The sequence below is a fragment of the Lemur catta genome, chromosome 15 (assembly GCF_020740605.2).
Source record: "Lemur catta isolate mLemCat1 chromosome 15, mLemCat1.pri, whole genome shotgun sequence".
NCBI lineage: Eukaryota > Metazoa > Chordata > Mammalia > Primates > Lemuridae > Lemur > Lemur catta.
Genome location: NC_059142.1, coordinates 24,912,756 through 24,928,045, shown reverse-complemented (window position 1 = coordinate 24,928,045; position 15,290 = coordinate 24,912,756). Strand labels below are relative to the sequence as shown.

General features: G+C 43.0%; 1 protein-coding gene across 1 annotated transcript in view; it reads left to right on the top strand.

Moving 5' to 3' along the window:
• The window catches only part of AATF (apoptosis antagonizing transcription factor), a 94,627-nt gene extending 80,315 nt beyond the window's left edge, over positions 1-14,312 (top strand). The window contains exon 12 of the mRNA XM_045525553.1: positions 14,003-14,312. Within this exon, the coding sequence (XP_045381509.1) occupies positions 14,003-14,066 (64 nt within the window). The 3' untranslated portion in view covers positions 14,067-14,312. The remainder of the gene's footprint in view (positions 1-14,002) is intronic.
• Positions 14,313-15,290: the final 978 nt, after the last annotated feature.

Below are 15,290 nucleotides of genomic sequence, written 5' to 3'. Positions count from 1 at the left end.
ACCTGCTCTTGTGGTTATACCATTTTTCTGGTTACAAAGGTCCTAGACCTCATAATTAGCTTTGAATCATGATCCAGTATATTTAGTCAGTTTGTTCTTATAATTCTACCTCTGCCATTCTCAGGCACTTGTCACCTACTTTCCTTAGGGACAATATCTTATTTTTTAATTTTTAATTATTACGGGTACATAATAGTTGTATATTTTTATAGAGTACATGTGATATTTTCATACAGGTATATAATGTGAATTAATTAAGTCAGGGTAATTGGGGTATCAGTTACCTCAGGCATTCATTATTTCTTTGTGTTAGGAACATTCCAATTCCACTCTTTTTTTTATTTTAAAGTATACCCTAATGTGTTGAAGAAAATTTTAAAATACAGAAAGGACAAAGAAAAATTCATCTGTCATCCTGCTATTGAGAATTAAACATTATTAATAGTTTTATGTGTTTTCTTGCAGATTTTTTTGTGTTTATATTTAAAACAGATGTATACCTATATGTTTGAATCTTTTTTCCAGTTAGCTTTGTTATTATAAGCATTTAAATGCCATTAAGTATTTTTAAAAGCACTTTTATAACATAATCTATTATGGAATATTATTGTTGAACATTCAGGTTGCTTGTGGTTGTTTTTCTTTCTCTTTAATGCTGCAATGAACATTTTTTTTTTTATAGAAATCTATGTTCTAGGTTTTGCTTGTATCTTTAAAATAGGGTCTTAGAAGGGTAATTCCTGGATCAAATTTGAAAACTTTCTAATGATTCTTGATGGGCTGTACTAATTTACATGTCCCCTTTCCCCCAGCTGAGGCTTATGTCATTGCACCCTTGCTAATAGGGAGAGTTATCTTTTAAAAAATATTTTCCATTTTGATATGCTAAAAGCTATTTATTCTTGTTTATGAGTTCATAACAAATGACACCTTATTGAGGACCTACAATATGCTAGGCACTGGACTATTATCTAATGTTCATTTTCTTATTTAACAGTAAACTTGAAGAGTCTGTATTTCTTAATCATTTATTTGTATCATTTATGGTTCTGTTTTTATCCTTTGTCTATTTTTCTAGATTTTTCCCATTTTGCTTATCTTTTGATATTGATGATTTTTATTGGTCTCGTGTAAGCCTTACTTTTAATCTAATTAAATATATAAAAATCTTTTCTTTTGAATATTTTTCATTGCTTTTATGTGTAGGCAATCCCTCCTGTATCCCAGGATCGGTTATTCGCCTTTATTTTCTCCTAGTTTCATCTGGTTTCTTTTCTTACTTTTAGTCTACTTGGAACTTTATTTTAATATATTTAGTGATCTCCACTTTTCATTTCCACTGCTGCTTTTTTGAATCCAGGTCTTCCCCTTCCCCCCTTCCAGATAGACTATTACACTAATAGCCCATTAACCAGCAGTCTCTGATCTAAGCAGCTCTGTGTATCATTGCCAGATTCACCTTTCTAAACTATATCTTAGAGCATGCTACTTCTCTTTATAGAATGAAACCCATACTCTTGAGCCAGCCACTCAAGGCATTCGGTGATTTGTTGCCTTGCCACCTTTCTCTCCTTGTCACCTGTTTTGCCCTTTGTGCTATTCACAGTAGACTCCTCCAGTCCCCGGACACACTCCCTATTCCTCCCACTGTGTCTCTTCAATCTACTCACTGAACCTGGAGCATCTCCCACCCCTACCCCACTCTGTTGTTTCCTGTTGAAATGTTCTTTTCCAGAGAGATGTATGATTTTCTGCCCCCCACTGAGTGGGTAGCTCTTTCTCCTTTGAACCTCTATTTTATTTGTTCCTGTCTAATTGTATTTATTACAGTTCCCAAAAGTGCTTATTAGGGGTTTTTTTCTTGCTAAGAATGTTAACTTATAAGTCAAAGAAGTATGCATATGTTTACTATAATCTTGTATTTGGTATTATTAAGATTTTATGCTCATATATTTGGAATAATATATTTTCATTTCATTTGTAGCTTGCCATATTATATACCATTTTTGTAGTACAAGCATTATTTGCAGAACAATTTATTTAAGGTCTTTTTCCACTTGATGTCAGCCTTCTCTAAACTATAGAACTGATTCAGGATTCCTGCACACATTAGGCCTGGCACTGATATGTGGTCGGCCCCGCCTCCCCCCCCCCCAAAAGTCTTCCCTATGGCTTTTTTTTTGTGTGTGTGTGAGTCAGAGTCTCACTCTGTTGCCCAGGCTGGAGTGCAGTGGCATTGATCTCAGTTCACTGCAACTTCTATCTCCCAGCCTCAAGCAATCGTCCTGCCTCAGCCTCCTGAGTAGCTGGGACTACAGGTGCATGCCACCATGCCTGGCTAATTTTTTAATTTTTTTGTAGAGACAGGGTGTCCTTGTGTTGCCCAGGCTGGTCTTGAACTCCTGGGCTCAAGCAATACTCCTGCCTAGGCCTCCCAGAGTGCTAGGATTATAGGCATGAACCACTGTGCTGGGCAGTTTCTTTCCTTATAAAGTGAAAATAGTTGTCTTTTTCACTGGATTCTTGAGAATGAAATGTTCTTTTTAATTTTTTGTTTCTGAGAAGGATTATTTTAAATGTAATCTGTACAGATAATTATTTAAAGAGAGAAAATTGTGTTTTCATATGTCTGTATACTATGCCACTGTTCGTTTGCCTGTAACATGGATATACCCATTTCTGTACAAACCGAAGAAGAGTTGGTTATGGGCTTCCTGTCTGACATGCCTGTAAAGGCCTTCAGTTTATAAGTCTACTTACAATTTGCTGGTAAGATAATTTTTGCAAACAGTCCTATAAGATGGACAAAGAGGAGTTTCTTGTCTCTTTTTCTGAAATCTCTCCAAATCCTCTAAGTCCTTTAATATACTCTCCTCTGCTCCCATGGCACTTTGTCCCTGTCCATATTATATGTAGCATTCACTACTAGGTTCTTCCTAATTTGTGAGTTATGTCTCCATTGTGATACATTGCACAGCTTGAGGCCACCTCCTTGTTTTGTTCTGAGCTCATGACCATGTTGGGAAAGCCCCAGAAACAAAAGGTGCAGCTGTGGGACTTCTCATTCTCAACCCTTTGCTTAGAGGGTTTTTGAGGTTATACTTATTTAGGATGAACCTTGGGAGAAGATCTTTCAAGAAATTCTTATATTTCCATCACTTTTAAGAGTATACACCCTAAATTTTGCATATACTATAGGTTTTCTCCTGTCCCTTTTGGCTGTGATACTTAAACCAGCTTTGGTTTCTGGTGACCCTCCTAGAAATTATTGCGAGTTGAGTGTCCCTTATCCAAAATGCTTGGGACCAGAAGTATTAATACTTAGTACTTTAGGTTTTTTTGGATTTAGGAATATTTGCATTATACCAGTGCAGCATGTTTCACCTGAAAACCTGAAATCTGAAATGCTCCAATGAGCATTTCCTTGGAGCATCATATTGATGCTCAACAAGTTTCAAATTTTGGATATTTGGAATAGGGATACTCAACATATAGTTACTATGGAAACACAGAGAATACCAACAAGGCTCTGCAATGACCAGTAATAGCTTTAGGTCAGTTTTTTTGACTGCTTTTTAGGATTTGTTTTATTTAAGAAAAAACAGTTCTGGAATGGATTATGTAAGTGCACTAATGAGGTATAAAGGTCTGATTATCTTTTTTATTTTTAGTGCTGGTATTAAGTGTCAAACCAAAAAAAGATATTTAGATAAAGGGCATTGCTTCATTGTACTTTGAGTTCAGGTTGCTGGGAAGCACCTCATAATGGGAAGCTATTACTAACCACCCTGGGAAATGAGGTCTTGAATGAGCCATATCCACACCTTGTGTTTTATCCATTGTCTCCCTCTGGGGAGCAGAGCACTTTATAAACATTAACTCCTTTACCCTCTGGGCACCTCCACTTAAAAGGTAAATAAGACTGAAGGCTCTTTCTTCTCCAATATAGATGAGGAAACATCAGCCCAGAGAGGGAAATTACTTGATCAGAGACAGGTGTGCATTAGTGGGCCCCAGGGTGTTTGGAGTCCCAGTAGGGGACCTGCAACAGTGGTGGTAGCCGCAGACACCCAAGAGACACAGTCCTGTTCCGTTCCCCTTTCTACTTCTCAGAGGGTAGTGGGGGTTGGGCCTTTTGTCTCGTGTGGAATGTGAAATGCTGCAAAGATGAGCAATTGTTCTTCAGTGCTTTGTGCTCCTTTATAAGAAAGAAGAAATCAATACACATTTTCTCATACACACACTTGGCAGCACTCCGCCTCCTCTTCCACAGCTCGATCCTGCAGGGGGAGGCACAGCCATGCAGCAAACCAGACTCACCAGCTTTCAGGGGAAAAAATGCAAACGACTCATTTTGCACTTAGCAGTCAAGCTTTTTAAAGCCAGTCGTATAACTGGCTGAGGTCATCAAGCTCTGACTTTCAGGGACTAGTTGGTGAAACTGGAGTGGGAGAGATGGCCCTGTTGCAGACCTCCAGAAGCTAAGGGGTCCTGCTCAGTACTGCTGGGCAAAGTTTACCTGACTGGTGTCTGGGACAGACCTTCCTTGTTCCAGATTTCTGTCTGATTTACAGAGGAGGGGAGGAAGTTCTTTGAAGGACACTATTAAAAACCAAAAAAGATGGACAGATCAAGGGCAGCAGTTTGTATTTTATCAATTAATATAATAAATAAGCTGTCCAACAAGAGTCTTATCTCAGGTTGCATTTTATTTTTTCATCAGAAAATATGGTATCTGTAACTTTGTCTGATAGCTCACTGCTGTTAAACAGTTAAGTGTGGGATGTGAATAACAAAGAATTTGCTGCCATTATTAACAGAAATGGTAGTTTAGGTGCCAGTGGCTCAGTGCTAGGGGGCGGGGGGACCTAGGAGGAGGATGAAAAGGACAAGGAAGGTGGAGGCGATCCAGGGGGACAGACACAAGCTCACTGAGCCCTAGGGAGAGAGTTTCAGGGCAGAGCGGCTGGCTGGCAGTTAGAAGTGCTTGCTCCTGAGGGTTTAGTGGTACTTTTATGTCTGCCCAGGCCGAGCTAAGCCCGTGACTCAGTATTGCAGAAGTTCTTTGTGTTTACTCAGTAGTCGTTTCTTTTACGTTTGCATTGGTACTGGGTTTCAAAGGAAAATACTCCTCCAACTTACAACCAGAGGTAATAGCCGAGTGCCTTGCTGAAACTGTGGGCTGACAAGGAAATACCCTCACTAATTTCTGCGTGTTTTGACCCCCTAAAAGTTGCAGTTAAACTGTAGCTGAGAGATGCATCCTGTGCTGCCCCCCAGGCTCTGGGTCGCTGGGCAGCAGTCCTGATCGGGATACAAATGTAACTGGAGTGTCAGTCTCACCTTCCGTGCGGTTGGAGGAAGTGATTCACGTCTATGCAGTGAAGCATCCCCTGGCTTTTAACAGGAGCTGTTAGAGGGGCTGCTGTTTGAACAAGGAGCTTCATCTTCCTGAAGCCAGCAGTCACAAAACCGTAAACACAACACCGGCCAACTCTATTGCCGGGATCGTGGTGGCTTGACGTTAATATTAAACATCTCCAGCAAGGCAGAGAGCTCTGCAGCCCAGCTCCAGAATAAAAATAAATAAAAATAAAGAGAAAACCCTCCTAAAAGCAGTGAGATGATTTGTCGTCTTTCCTTTGTGAGGCCATTTGTCTTCTCTCGCATCAAATCTGTTATAAAACAGTCAAACTGTGAAAGTGGAAATCATCCCAGGAATATGGAATATTAATGCACAGGAAAGGAGCGACGTCCCTTTTGTCTGAAGAGTGGCTCCTGCCCCCACATCTCCCCACCTTTTTTTTTTGCAAGTTCACTAAGGTAGATTATTTTTCTTTAAAAGAATGTGAAAGACTTGAAGCTAATGGTAGGGTTGGTGGAAGTTTCTAGTATTTTTTTGTCCTTTGTTAAAGTGGAGTGAATTTGTAACTGGCTTGAATAAGGAGGCAGAAAACCTTTACAAATGTAACCCTAGTTCCCTTCTCACCTCTCCATCCCTCTTCCCTCTCCTTCTTTCCCCCATCCTTTCAGTTCCTTTGTTTGGGGCCTGAACCTGCTTCTCTTAACATTTATCAATCTTGAGTCTTTCTGATCTTTAGGAGACAGGCCAGAGGCCACATGTCACCATCTGTAATTTAAAGCTGCAGGGCTAAAAGCATTTGTAGAGGTTTGAAGGACCTAGTTCTGACCCGACCAAAAGAGCGAATTGGAACAGACCTTCTGGAGTCTCCTTCAAGCACTGGGGAGGACGGTGATGAGAGAAGACACACCGGGTAATTTATGGGCTTGGTGTGCTCGGAGCCTTGCTAGTCAGTCGCCAGGTCCACGTAGAAATGAGTCGTGTACTGCCACCTTGTGGCAGGCTTGGGCAGCTGCAGTTTGGTTGTTTTGGAACATTCTGAAGAGTTTAGCTGGTGTCTGATTGGAGAGGATTTGCCTTGTGTCTAGATTTAGGTAATTTTAGTGATAGGTAAGAGGATTTTCAGTCCCTGTCTATTACTTTGCTGACTTGATTCTGTTAAGAACTAAGTTGTAGGTGAGAGAAGTTTGCTTTCTTTTCCTTTTACCTCCTTTGTTTTGTGTGTGTGTTTGGTTTGGGTTTTTTTGGTGTGGAATTGTGATGAGATTTCGGAAAAGAAGACTGTAATCCACTTTTTGTTGTTGGAGGATGTCGGGAAGAGAGTGAGGGAGAGTTAAGTATGATCTTTTAGCTACATTCAGGATTCCTGAGTTTCCTGCTCTATTTTTGTCATTCTGTCCTTACAAGAGCTGCGTCCATCTCTTCACTTGGATTGCTTTCCCAGTAGTCCAGCCTTCTTGAGTTCTAATGTGTGTCACCTGCCTCTGTTCCCATTCCTGTGACGGACATAGCCTACCACACAGCCCCCAGAGAGCGCATGGCAATTACTTGCCATTCGGATCAGTATGTTTCCTCTTTTAGACCATAGAGACATTTCGTAAGTATCTTTCTCTCACTGGTAAAGTCACTCATAGAGAGTAGATGGATTTGGATCAGGGGAAGCAGAAGGCATGGAAGATTAAAGGAAGGTGCCATTTTGTCCCCAGTGTAGTTGGGACCAGACAGTAACACATTCGGATGGGTCCTTTGCACATCCCGCAGGCTCTGGCATATTGGCCGCCACGTCCTATTCTGTTTTTCAGGATCATAGATGATGATGCTATTTATGCAGCAGGGGCTTTGCTTAGTGTTCTCTTAATAAAAGCAGTATGTTTAAGGAAGATCGGTTACCCTCCTACTGATGAGGAAGCTGAGGTTCAGGGGCTGAGTAATTCACCTAAGATCATAGACCTAGTGAGGATCTGAACCAGAATCAGAACCAGCTCCGACACCAGATTGCAGCCCCTCTGCATTTATTATGCCTCACTGTATGTCCCAGAAAGATGATTTGCTTTTTTAGGTAACTGTTACTGCTTCGAGATTTCTATTAAACTTTCTTTTCTCTTTAAGTACATAAGAAAAGAAAGCTGTTGTCCCATGATCTTCAGGCATCTCTCAGAGAAAGATGGAGCAGGTAGGCTTTGCTCTTTGGCCCACTTTGGTGTCTGACAGTTAGAATGGAGGCACGTGTTTTGTTGGAGGAAGATCCCTTTGGTGCCATTGGCCTGTGCCGGGTAATACTTGGCAAGACATCTTTTTCAGTGGATATTTGGGATGCCCTGGGCATATTGGTAGACAGAACAGAAGAGAGTGGGCTCTGTGTGAAAGCAGAGAAAAATAATGTGTTGGAATGTAGGCGGCGGTGGAGGCCTGCCTCACTGTCTTCTTTGGCCTAACTATACCGCACCAGGAATGCCGGGATTGGCTCAGAGGTTGCGAGGGCCTTCCTGTCGGAGCTTGGGCAAGCCAGAGGGCTCAGAGTAGTGCAGTCAGGGTGGCAAGAAGACTGTCACAGGAAGAATGGAGAAAACGGGGCCCGGTTAACCCAGAAAAGAACAGATTTAGTTAGAGGAAGACATCCAATGGTTGAAGTGCTGCCACAGGGAATGGCATTGACTTTATTCCTGTCCTGGTTCTGGAAGGACAAAGGCCCATGGGTGTGAGTCATGGACGGCAGAGTTGGGTCCAGTGTGAAGAAGAACATTCATGTGTCTGTCCTAAGGGAGTGGGTTGTCCTAGACAGATTTACTGCATACGTTCACCTTCCCAGTCTGGCTTCTCTTGTAATCCTCCACAAAATCTAACAAAGTTCAGATAAGCATTTAAATCTCTTTTATTTACTTATTACACCTGCGTGTTGTATTTTGAGACCAGGGACCGTATATATCTAGTACATGTTTATAAGCTCCCACTGCACTATATAAATTGTTTTAAAAACACAAGTGTGGGAAAAGGCAGCATCAGTAACATCACCTGTAATTTTTAAAAGCACACATCTGTCATCAGTGACTGTGCTGGTGGGTACAGAGCTGGGGCTCGTGTGAACTCCTGCACTGACCGTGTTGTCTGTACAGGGCTTCACATTTGATCCAGGCCCTGCCAGGCATGAGCTCTGTTAGAATTGGAAGCCTTAGTCCGACTTGCCCTTCGTGTGCTTTGTTACTTTCCCTTGATTCTTAAACGTACATATATGTGGTGTTGAGTTACTGCAGAAACAAATGCTGGACCACTCTTTTGTGCAGCGCAGGGTCCTCCGGCATGCAGGAGAGGTGGAGGGTGAGAAAGGAAAGAGGGCCCAGGATGCATTCTGGGAGGTGTCCTTTATGTTTAGGGCGACTCCCTCTCACCTCCATGAAGCTACAAATGAAGAATTTCAAATTATTCAAGGGGAAATTATATGTATAACTTAATCAAGAAAGCAGCAATATTGTCTCCGCTGGCATGTTTGGAAGACTAACATGGAATACTTGCTCAGGAACTGTGATGTACTCTTGGAGGCTGCACAGGTTTCTTTAGGGAGTGGTAGAATGGCTGCTTTCTTTCCGCTGGCCACCTGCCTTTGGCCACAGAAGCGAGTTGGTACAGCGCAGGGGCTTGTCTTGGAGGCTGGGGGGCGTTTTGGGGCCAGAGTAAGAGGGAGTATGGTCTTTTGAAGAGCAGACAGTACAATTCCTTCGGAATCCCCGATGCTGCAAGCTACTGACCTAGCAAATTGAAAGCCCCACATAGATCATTTGCAGGTTTAATATGCTCCTTTATACTGTTTGCCCAAATAATATCGTGAAAGACAATGATCTGTGTGGTGGTCCGGCGAGGAGTGCACATGTGGAACTGAAGGGAACGCACTTGGGTCCACATGTCGGGCTGGGGGCTGCATTGTTATACACAGACACCCCCACTTCACTAAGAGCTGTTTGAAACCTTACCCGCCACTAACGTGATTACATTTCACAGCCAGCTAGACTGCGCGTACTCTGTCTTTTCAGAAGAGTCACATAATAAATAAGCCGAATCCTAACATGTACACACACGCACATTCCATCTTTATGGAAAATGGCTGCTAATCCATGATCATTTTTTTCCAGAAACAGGTTTTATGATAATATAGTAAAAATATTAAATTAGAAAATGCCTCACTAAGGGTTATAAAACCTTACTACACTAGAGATAGGTAATTATCCCCTCTACAGCCTAAATGACAGTTTAAAAGAAATAAAAATGTTAGTGCTCATTACTTGCTTTTGTAGGTTGCAATAAAGGGTAAGTTAAATTTTAATTCAAGGAAGAGCCCCTGCTATCGACCTTCTACCTCAGGTCCAAGTCCTGTTAATTACTCTGTAGGTTATTCTCCTGCATGATACCAACATTAATACATTTTCTGCAGTGGACATTCCCACTGGCCACAGAGACAAGAGTGTGAAGTAGGGGGTGGGGAGGCATTTCAGATCAGTGATTCAAGTCTTGATTCTTAATGTGATAGGGAGCAGGAATTATGTATTTAAAAAAAAAAACCAAGTTCATTATGCATAGCCTTAAGGGGACCTCGAGTATTAAACTATACACTTACCCTGGAGAATCAGATGGAGACAAGGTTAACCTGAAGGATTGATAGTTCAGCTTCTCTGCACAGCTAAATCCCGGCCAGGAAAGATGCTGTGGGGGAAACGTTCGTGCAGCAGAAGGCAGCTGACCCTCGGTCCCATGGCGGCTGTTTGTTGCCTAGTTTTTAGTTTTAGTTTTGTTTCTCTTGGGATGGGGTGAGGGATATGGATGTGTTTTGTTTCTTTTCAGGTGCTTTTACCTTTCCTTAAACATCGACACAGATCTAGCACCTGTCTGGCTTTGGGGGAAGGCTCGGTGCTCCCTGCACCTCAGTCTTCCTACCGAGATGCAGAGACTTCCCACGGAGAGGTGGGCACAGATAGTTAAGGAGTCATCTCCAGACTTACGCTCTTTCCTAGAATCGGCCAGCCCGAGACGAGGCCTGTGCTGGAGGGGTGGGTTCTCCTTTTGCCTCACCTTTCACCATAGTTCTCCTTCTCCCACCTGGTGAAAAGCCCATCCATAATGGGCAGGGACCTCAGGCTGCAGTGGGAAAACCTCCAGGGCACCAAACGCAAGGGCAGTTGGAAGTAGGGTGCAGAGAGTGAGAAAGGAAATGCCTAAGGACTGCCTGCCACTTCCCTGCAGGTCAGATGGTCTCCAGGTCTTTATTTTTAACAATATTGCAAGAGAACATGAGTCAAGTTGTCAGTTTATAAACAATTAGAACTAATTTGGGGTGATGGATTACTGTGTGATTTTTTTTCCATATGATTCAGAAGGAATTAAAAGAATTAAGTGACATTGCTATGACAAAACTCTCTCATTTCTAGCTACTTGTTTATGTGACAAGGTTTCTCAGTGCTTACATCTACAAAAACAAGAAATAGGGGTAGAATTAAACCATAACCCTCTTTCATTCTAGCAATAAATAATCATATTCATCCATGGGGATCCGTGAACAAATGGAGGGAAAAGCTTCGTCCTTATCATAAAGGAATGCATTTCCAGTAACATTTTACATATGTAGATACAGTTTCCACTAAAATTATAATGGATTGTATTATATATCGATTGTATCCTGATAATAATGATAATCCAGTCCAGAAGAAAATTTTTTAACTACTTAAGAGTCTTACTGTCTCAAGAAATTAAAATATTTTCATTTCCATTTTTTGAATTTTAAAAATTTCAAACATGTTTCCAGTTACATACTTTATTGATAGGATGATCAATAAAAGATTTCCAAGCAAAGAAACAATTATATTAGGATAAAAATCTGTAGGCAGAAGTCAGATGGAAATACAGAAGTTTAAGAAGAAAAAGATGCTGTAAAATTTCCAAGTTTAAAGAATGTTTTTGTGTTATTCGAACGTATGATAATATCAAAGCAGTATGACATATAGATTCTATTGGGCACGTTGTGAAAGGGATGTAAGGGCTTTATTTTAAAAGTTAATATTCACAATATTCTGGTAATTCTATCTTTTCTGGCTATTTAAATTCATGAAAAGCATACGGCAACTTAAAGTGGTGAGAGAGATGCGAGGTGATCTGTAAGCAAAGGGGCGGCCAGACTGAGAAGGGCCAAGGGCCCTGGGAGACCTCGGGGAGTCTGGAGGCCTCAGGGCCGGTCCCCTTCGCCTGACTCTGCAGCTGGGGCTGAGGGGGATGGAGAGAGCAGAAGGGAGTGGAAGAGTCACCAGCAGATTGTCACCGTGTCCTTGTGAGAGGTGGTGAGATGTGAATAGCAAGGTCCAGGGGGGCAGCTGGGTTTGAGATGCTGCAAGGTGGAAATGGCCCCTGATCGGGGAGGGTGGGGGAGAGCAAAGTTGAAATTGCTTGGGGGTTTTCAGATTGAAATCATCCCTTATTCATATTCTCTCTCTCTCTGTAAAAATATTTTAAGAGCCCGGACCACTCAGCTCTCCAAGTTGCTTTGCCATGAACAGCCGCATATGTTTGTCAGCTTTGCCCACCTGAGTGTGAAATGATGTTCTATCAAAACATGGGTTTCAGCATTTCACTCTCTGCTCCTGACATGTGAACCCTGCTGTGGACAGTCACCGTGCCGTGGGCCCGGGCGCCACCACGACCACGGTGGAGTGGAAGCATCTGCTCCGTGGTAATGACAGGGCTGGTGCTGGCAGCAGGGCGAGCTGGAAGGCTGTGATTGTGAAGGGCTAATAGGCTGTGCGGCTGCATTTCCCTCTCCTCGGACCTCGTCCTCTTAAAGTCACACTGTCCTTTTTGTCGTGGCAACTCTCCCCTTCATGCCATTCGGGTTTTTGTGGAAATGGCTAGAGAGGCGTGTCGTTCCTGGCACCTGGGCAGGCCATAGTGTGATGAAGTAAAGGCAGGGCACGCTGCTGTTAGGTGCCAGGCTGGTGATCTGGAGGCCACCCGTGCTCATTTGCATGTGGTCTGAGGCTGCCTCGCACCTTTTCCCACCTTTGCAGGGCTTGTCTGGGCTGGTTGAGGGCTGGTCACACATATGTACACAGAAGAGGAACAAAAAGCAGTGGAGCTCGGGGTGAACCTGCATCCTTTGTCTGTAGTTCAGGGTGAGGGTACCAGCAGATTCTTGCCGTAAAATCTCTGTAATAAAATCCGAGACCCATTGTTTTCTGGCCTGCAGCTTCATTGTCTCTCTGTCCCGTGGTCCCCAACATGATAAGGCTGGCTTACATGTTTGGTTTCTGTGGTTTCTTCTTTTAAGATTTTTTCTTTTTACCTTTTTGAAGCTTTGATCTGTTATTCCCATTGCTGGGTTTTCTAATTACAGTACTTCTCTTCCTATCCGCACTATAGTAGACTGACTTCAGAAAAAGACTCATAAGTTTTTGTGTTGAAGTCTTGCTGAACCGAGATGGCTGTTTGAAGGGCAGGTTTTTGTTTTGTTTTTAAAGTCAGATTTACTGACGATGACCCTCGGATAATGAGAGCACTTTTCAAAGCCTGTTTTCTTAACAAGGGTGGCAGGGTATATTTGTGGTTAGATCTTAAATACCGGAGCAGGTGCCGCTTTCTGCTGGGGTTGTAGAGGCTCCAGCTTGTGGCCTTAGCTCTGCGCAAGCCGCCCCCTCTCCCTGAGCTCAGTGGCTGCAGAGTGTAGGCCGGGATCCCCTGTCTCCGCGAGCCGGGACTTCGGGGGCCCCTCCCTGGTGCCAGGGACGTTCTCACATGGGTCTGACCTGCTTGGAACCTGGTGGCTTCTCACATCTCTGTGGGGAAGTTCTGCTCTATATCCACAGGGGAGAGAGTTCTGGAGCTTCCATCACAAGGATAAGAAAGATCCTCACTCCCTCCCTCCCCCTTTTAGGTTTTCTAGGCCTTGGCAGATGGCTCTGGCCAGATGTTTGTTGTATATGTTGCATTTAATAGCAGGAACAGAGGTTGGAAGTGATCGTTTACTGTATTTTCAGGGACCCAAGACCCTGGCATGTTACAAATGTTTTTACATCAAAATTTTTTTAACATCAAAATTCAACTCTAGAAATAAATTAGCCAATCATATTAGTTATTAGACTGAGAATAGAGAAAAGGGGGCTGGGAGGTGGGGAAGAACCTTGGTTCTACTCCTGAACAACTGCACATATGATAGTAATTGGAATCTTGTTGCTGGGTCACTTTCATTGTTTTTCAAGTACTGCCAAGTCCCAGAAAATGTATGAAAACTAAATTATATGCCCCTGCATCCCGTGTCTGATTGAATCCTCCTCATTGCGTGGCAGTCTCATACATCCTATTAAAATATTCAATCTTGTTTTCTTACTTGAAGAGCCTGTCTGTAAAGGGCAAACTTATAGAAAACTCATTCCCTAGAGACAGGGTATCCAGCCTCACTGGACTATTTACATATTTTACTATTTGATTGGCTGCTTCTGGGTCTCTTCCTTCCGTCGTATTCATGGATAAGAGCTGTGGGATGCATTTTTAATTACACAGCTGTGTTTTCAACTGAAAAACTAGATTGGGGTATTGCCCAGCTTCTTAGATTCTTTCTAACCTTGAAAAGTGAACCTGTGTGTTAACCAATTTGTTCTGTTTGTCTCCTAGGACAGAGCTGTATCGCTCTCTCTTTGGCCAGCTCCACCCTTCTGGCCAAGGCCACGGGGATTGACGTCGCTTGTGTCCCTTGCTGCAGACCTGAGGCAGGGCCTCCCCACACCCAGCGGTGCCTTGGCCAGTTGGCCACTCGTCCAGTGGAGAAAACCAGTGACTTTATGGGGTTGAGCTAGTAGGGAAATCCCTGGGAAGGTGCTGTGTCCACACCAAATGCCTAGTGCATGTGAGGGCACTGCCCCCCCAACCCCCCCACCCCGTGTCCTTCAACTGTCACAAATAAAGAGCGATGTTACTGCCACCATCCCTGCCTGTGATTTCTTAAGCATCTCAGAGTAAGTCTGATTTAGAGCTCTAGCAGGATAACACATTTGTCAGGAGGATTTTCTTTCTTTTTCTTTTTTTTTTTGTTTTGGTCAAACGGCCTCCTCATAAAATACAAACTTTACATTTTTGTTATCTTTTCACCCCTGACAAACACTTAGGTTGTTTCCATTTCGTGGCTACTGTCAGCAATGCTGCAATGAACATGGGAGTGCAGATACCCCTTCAACAAACTGATTTCCATTTCTTTTGATATGTACCCAGCAGTGGGGTTGCTGAATCATATGTTCATTCTGTTTTTAGTGTTTGAGCAACTCCATACAGTTCCCATAGTGCTGTGCTGATTTACATTCCCACTAAGAGTGCACGAGGGGCCGCCCTTCTCTGCTCCTCACCAGCACTTGTTACTTTCATCTCTTTCACCGTAGCCATCCTAACAGGTGTGAGGTGATATTTCATCATGGTTTATAACTTGTATTTCCTTAATGATTAGCGATACTGGGCATTTTTTAAATGAACCTGTTGACCTTTTTTTTTTTGACACAGAGTCTCGCTCTCTCTCCCTGGGCAGAGAGCAGTGGCGTCAGCCTAGCTCACTGCAACCTCAAACTCCTGGGCTCGAGCAATCCTCCTGCCTCAGCCTCCCGAGTAGCTGGGACTACAGGTGTGCACCACCATGCCCGGCTAATTTTTCTATTTTTAGTAGAGATGTCTTGCTCTTGCTCAGGCTTGTCTTGAGCTAACCTCAAGCAATCCTCCCGTCTCGGCCTCCCAGAGTGGTAGGATTATAGGTGTGAGCCACCACACATGGCCTATATGTCTTTTTTTGAGAAACATCTGTTCAGGTCCTCTGCCCATTTTTTAAATGGGTTATTTGTTTTCTTGTTATTGAATTGTTTGTGTTTCTTACACGGATGAATGGATAAAAGAAAATGTGGTGGGTGGGTGTATGTATGTA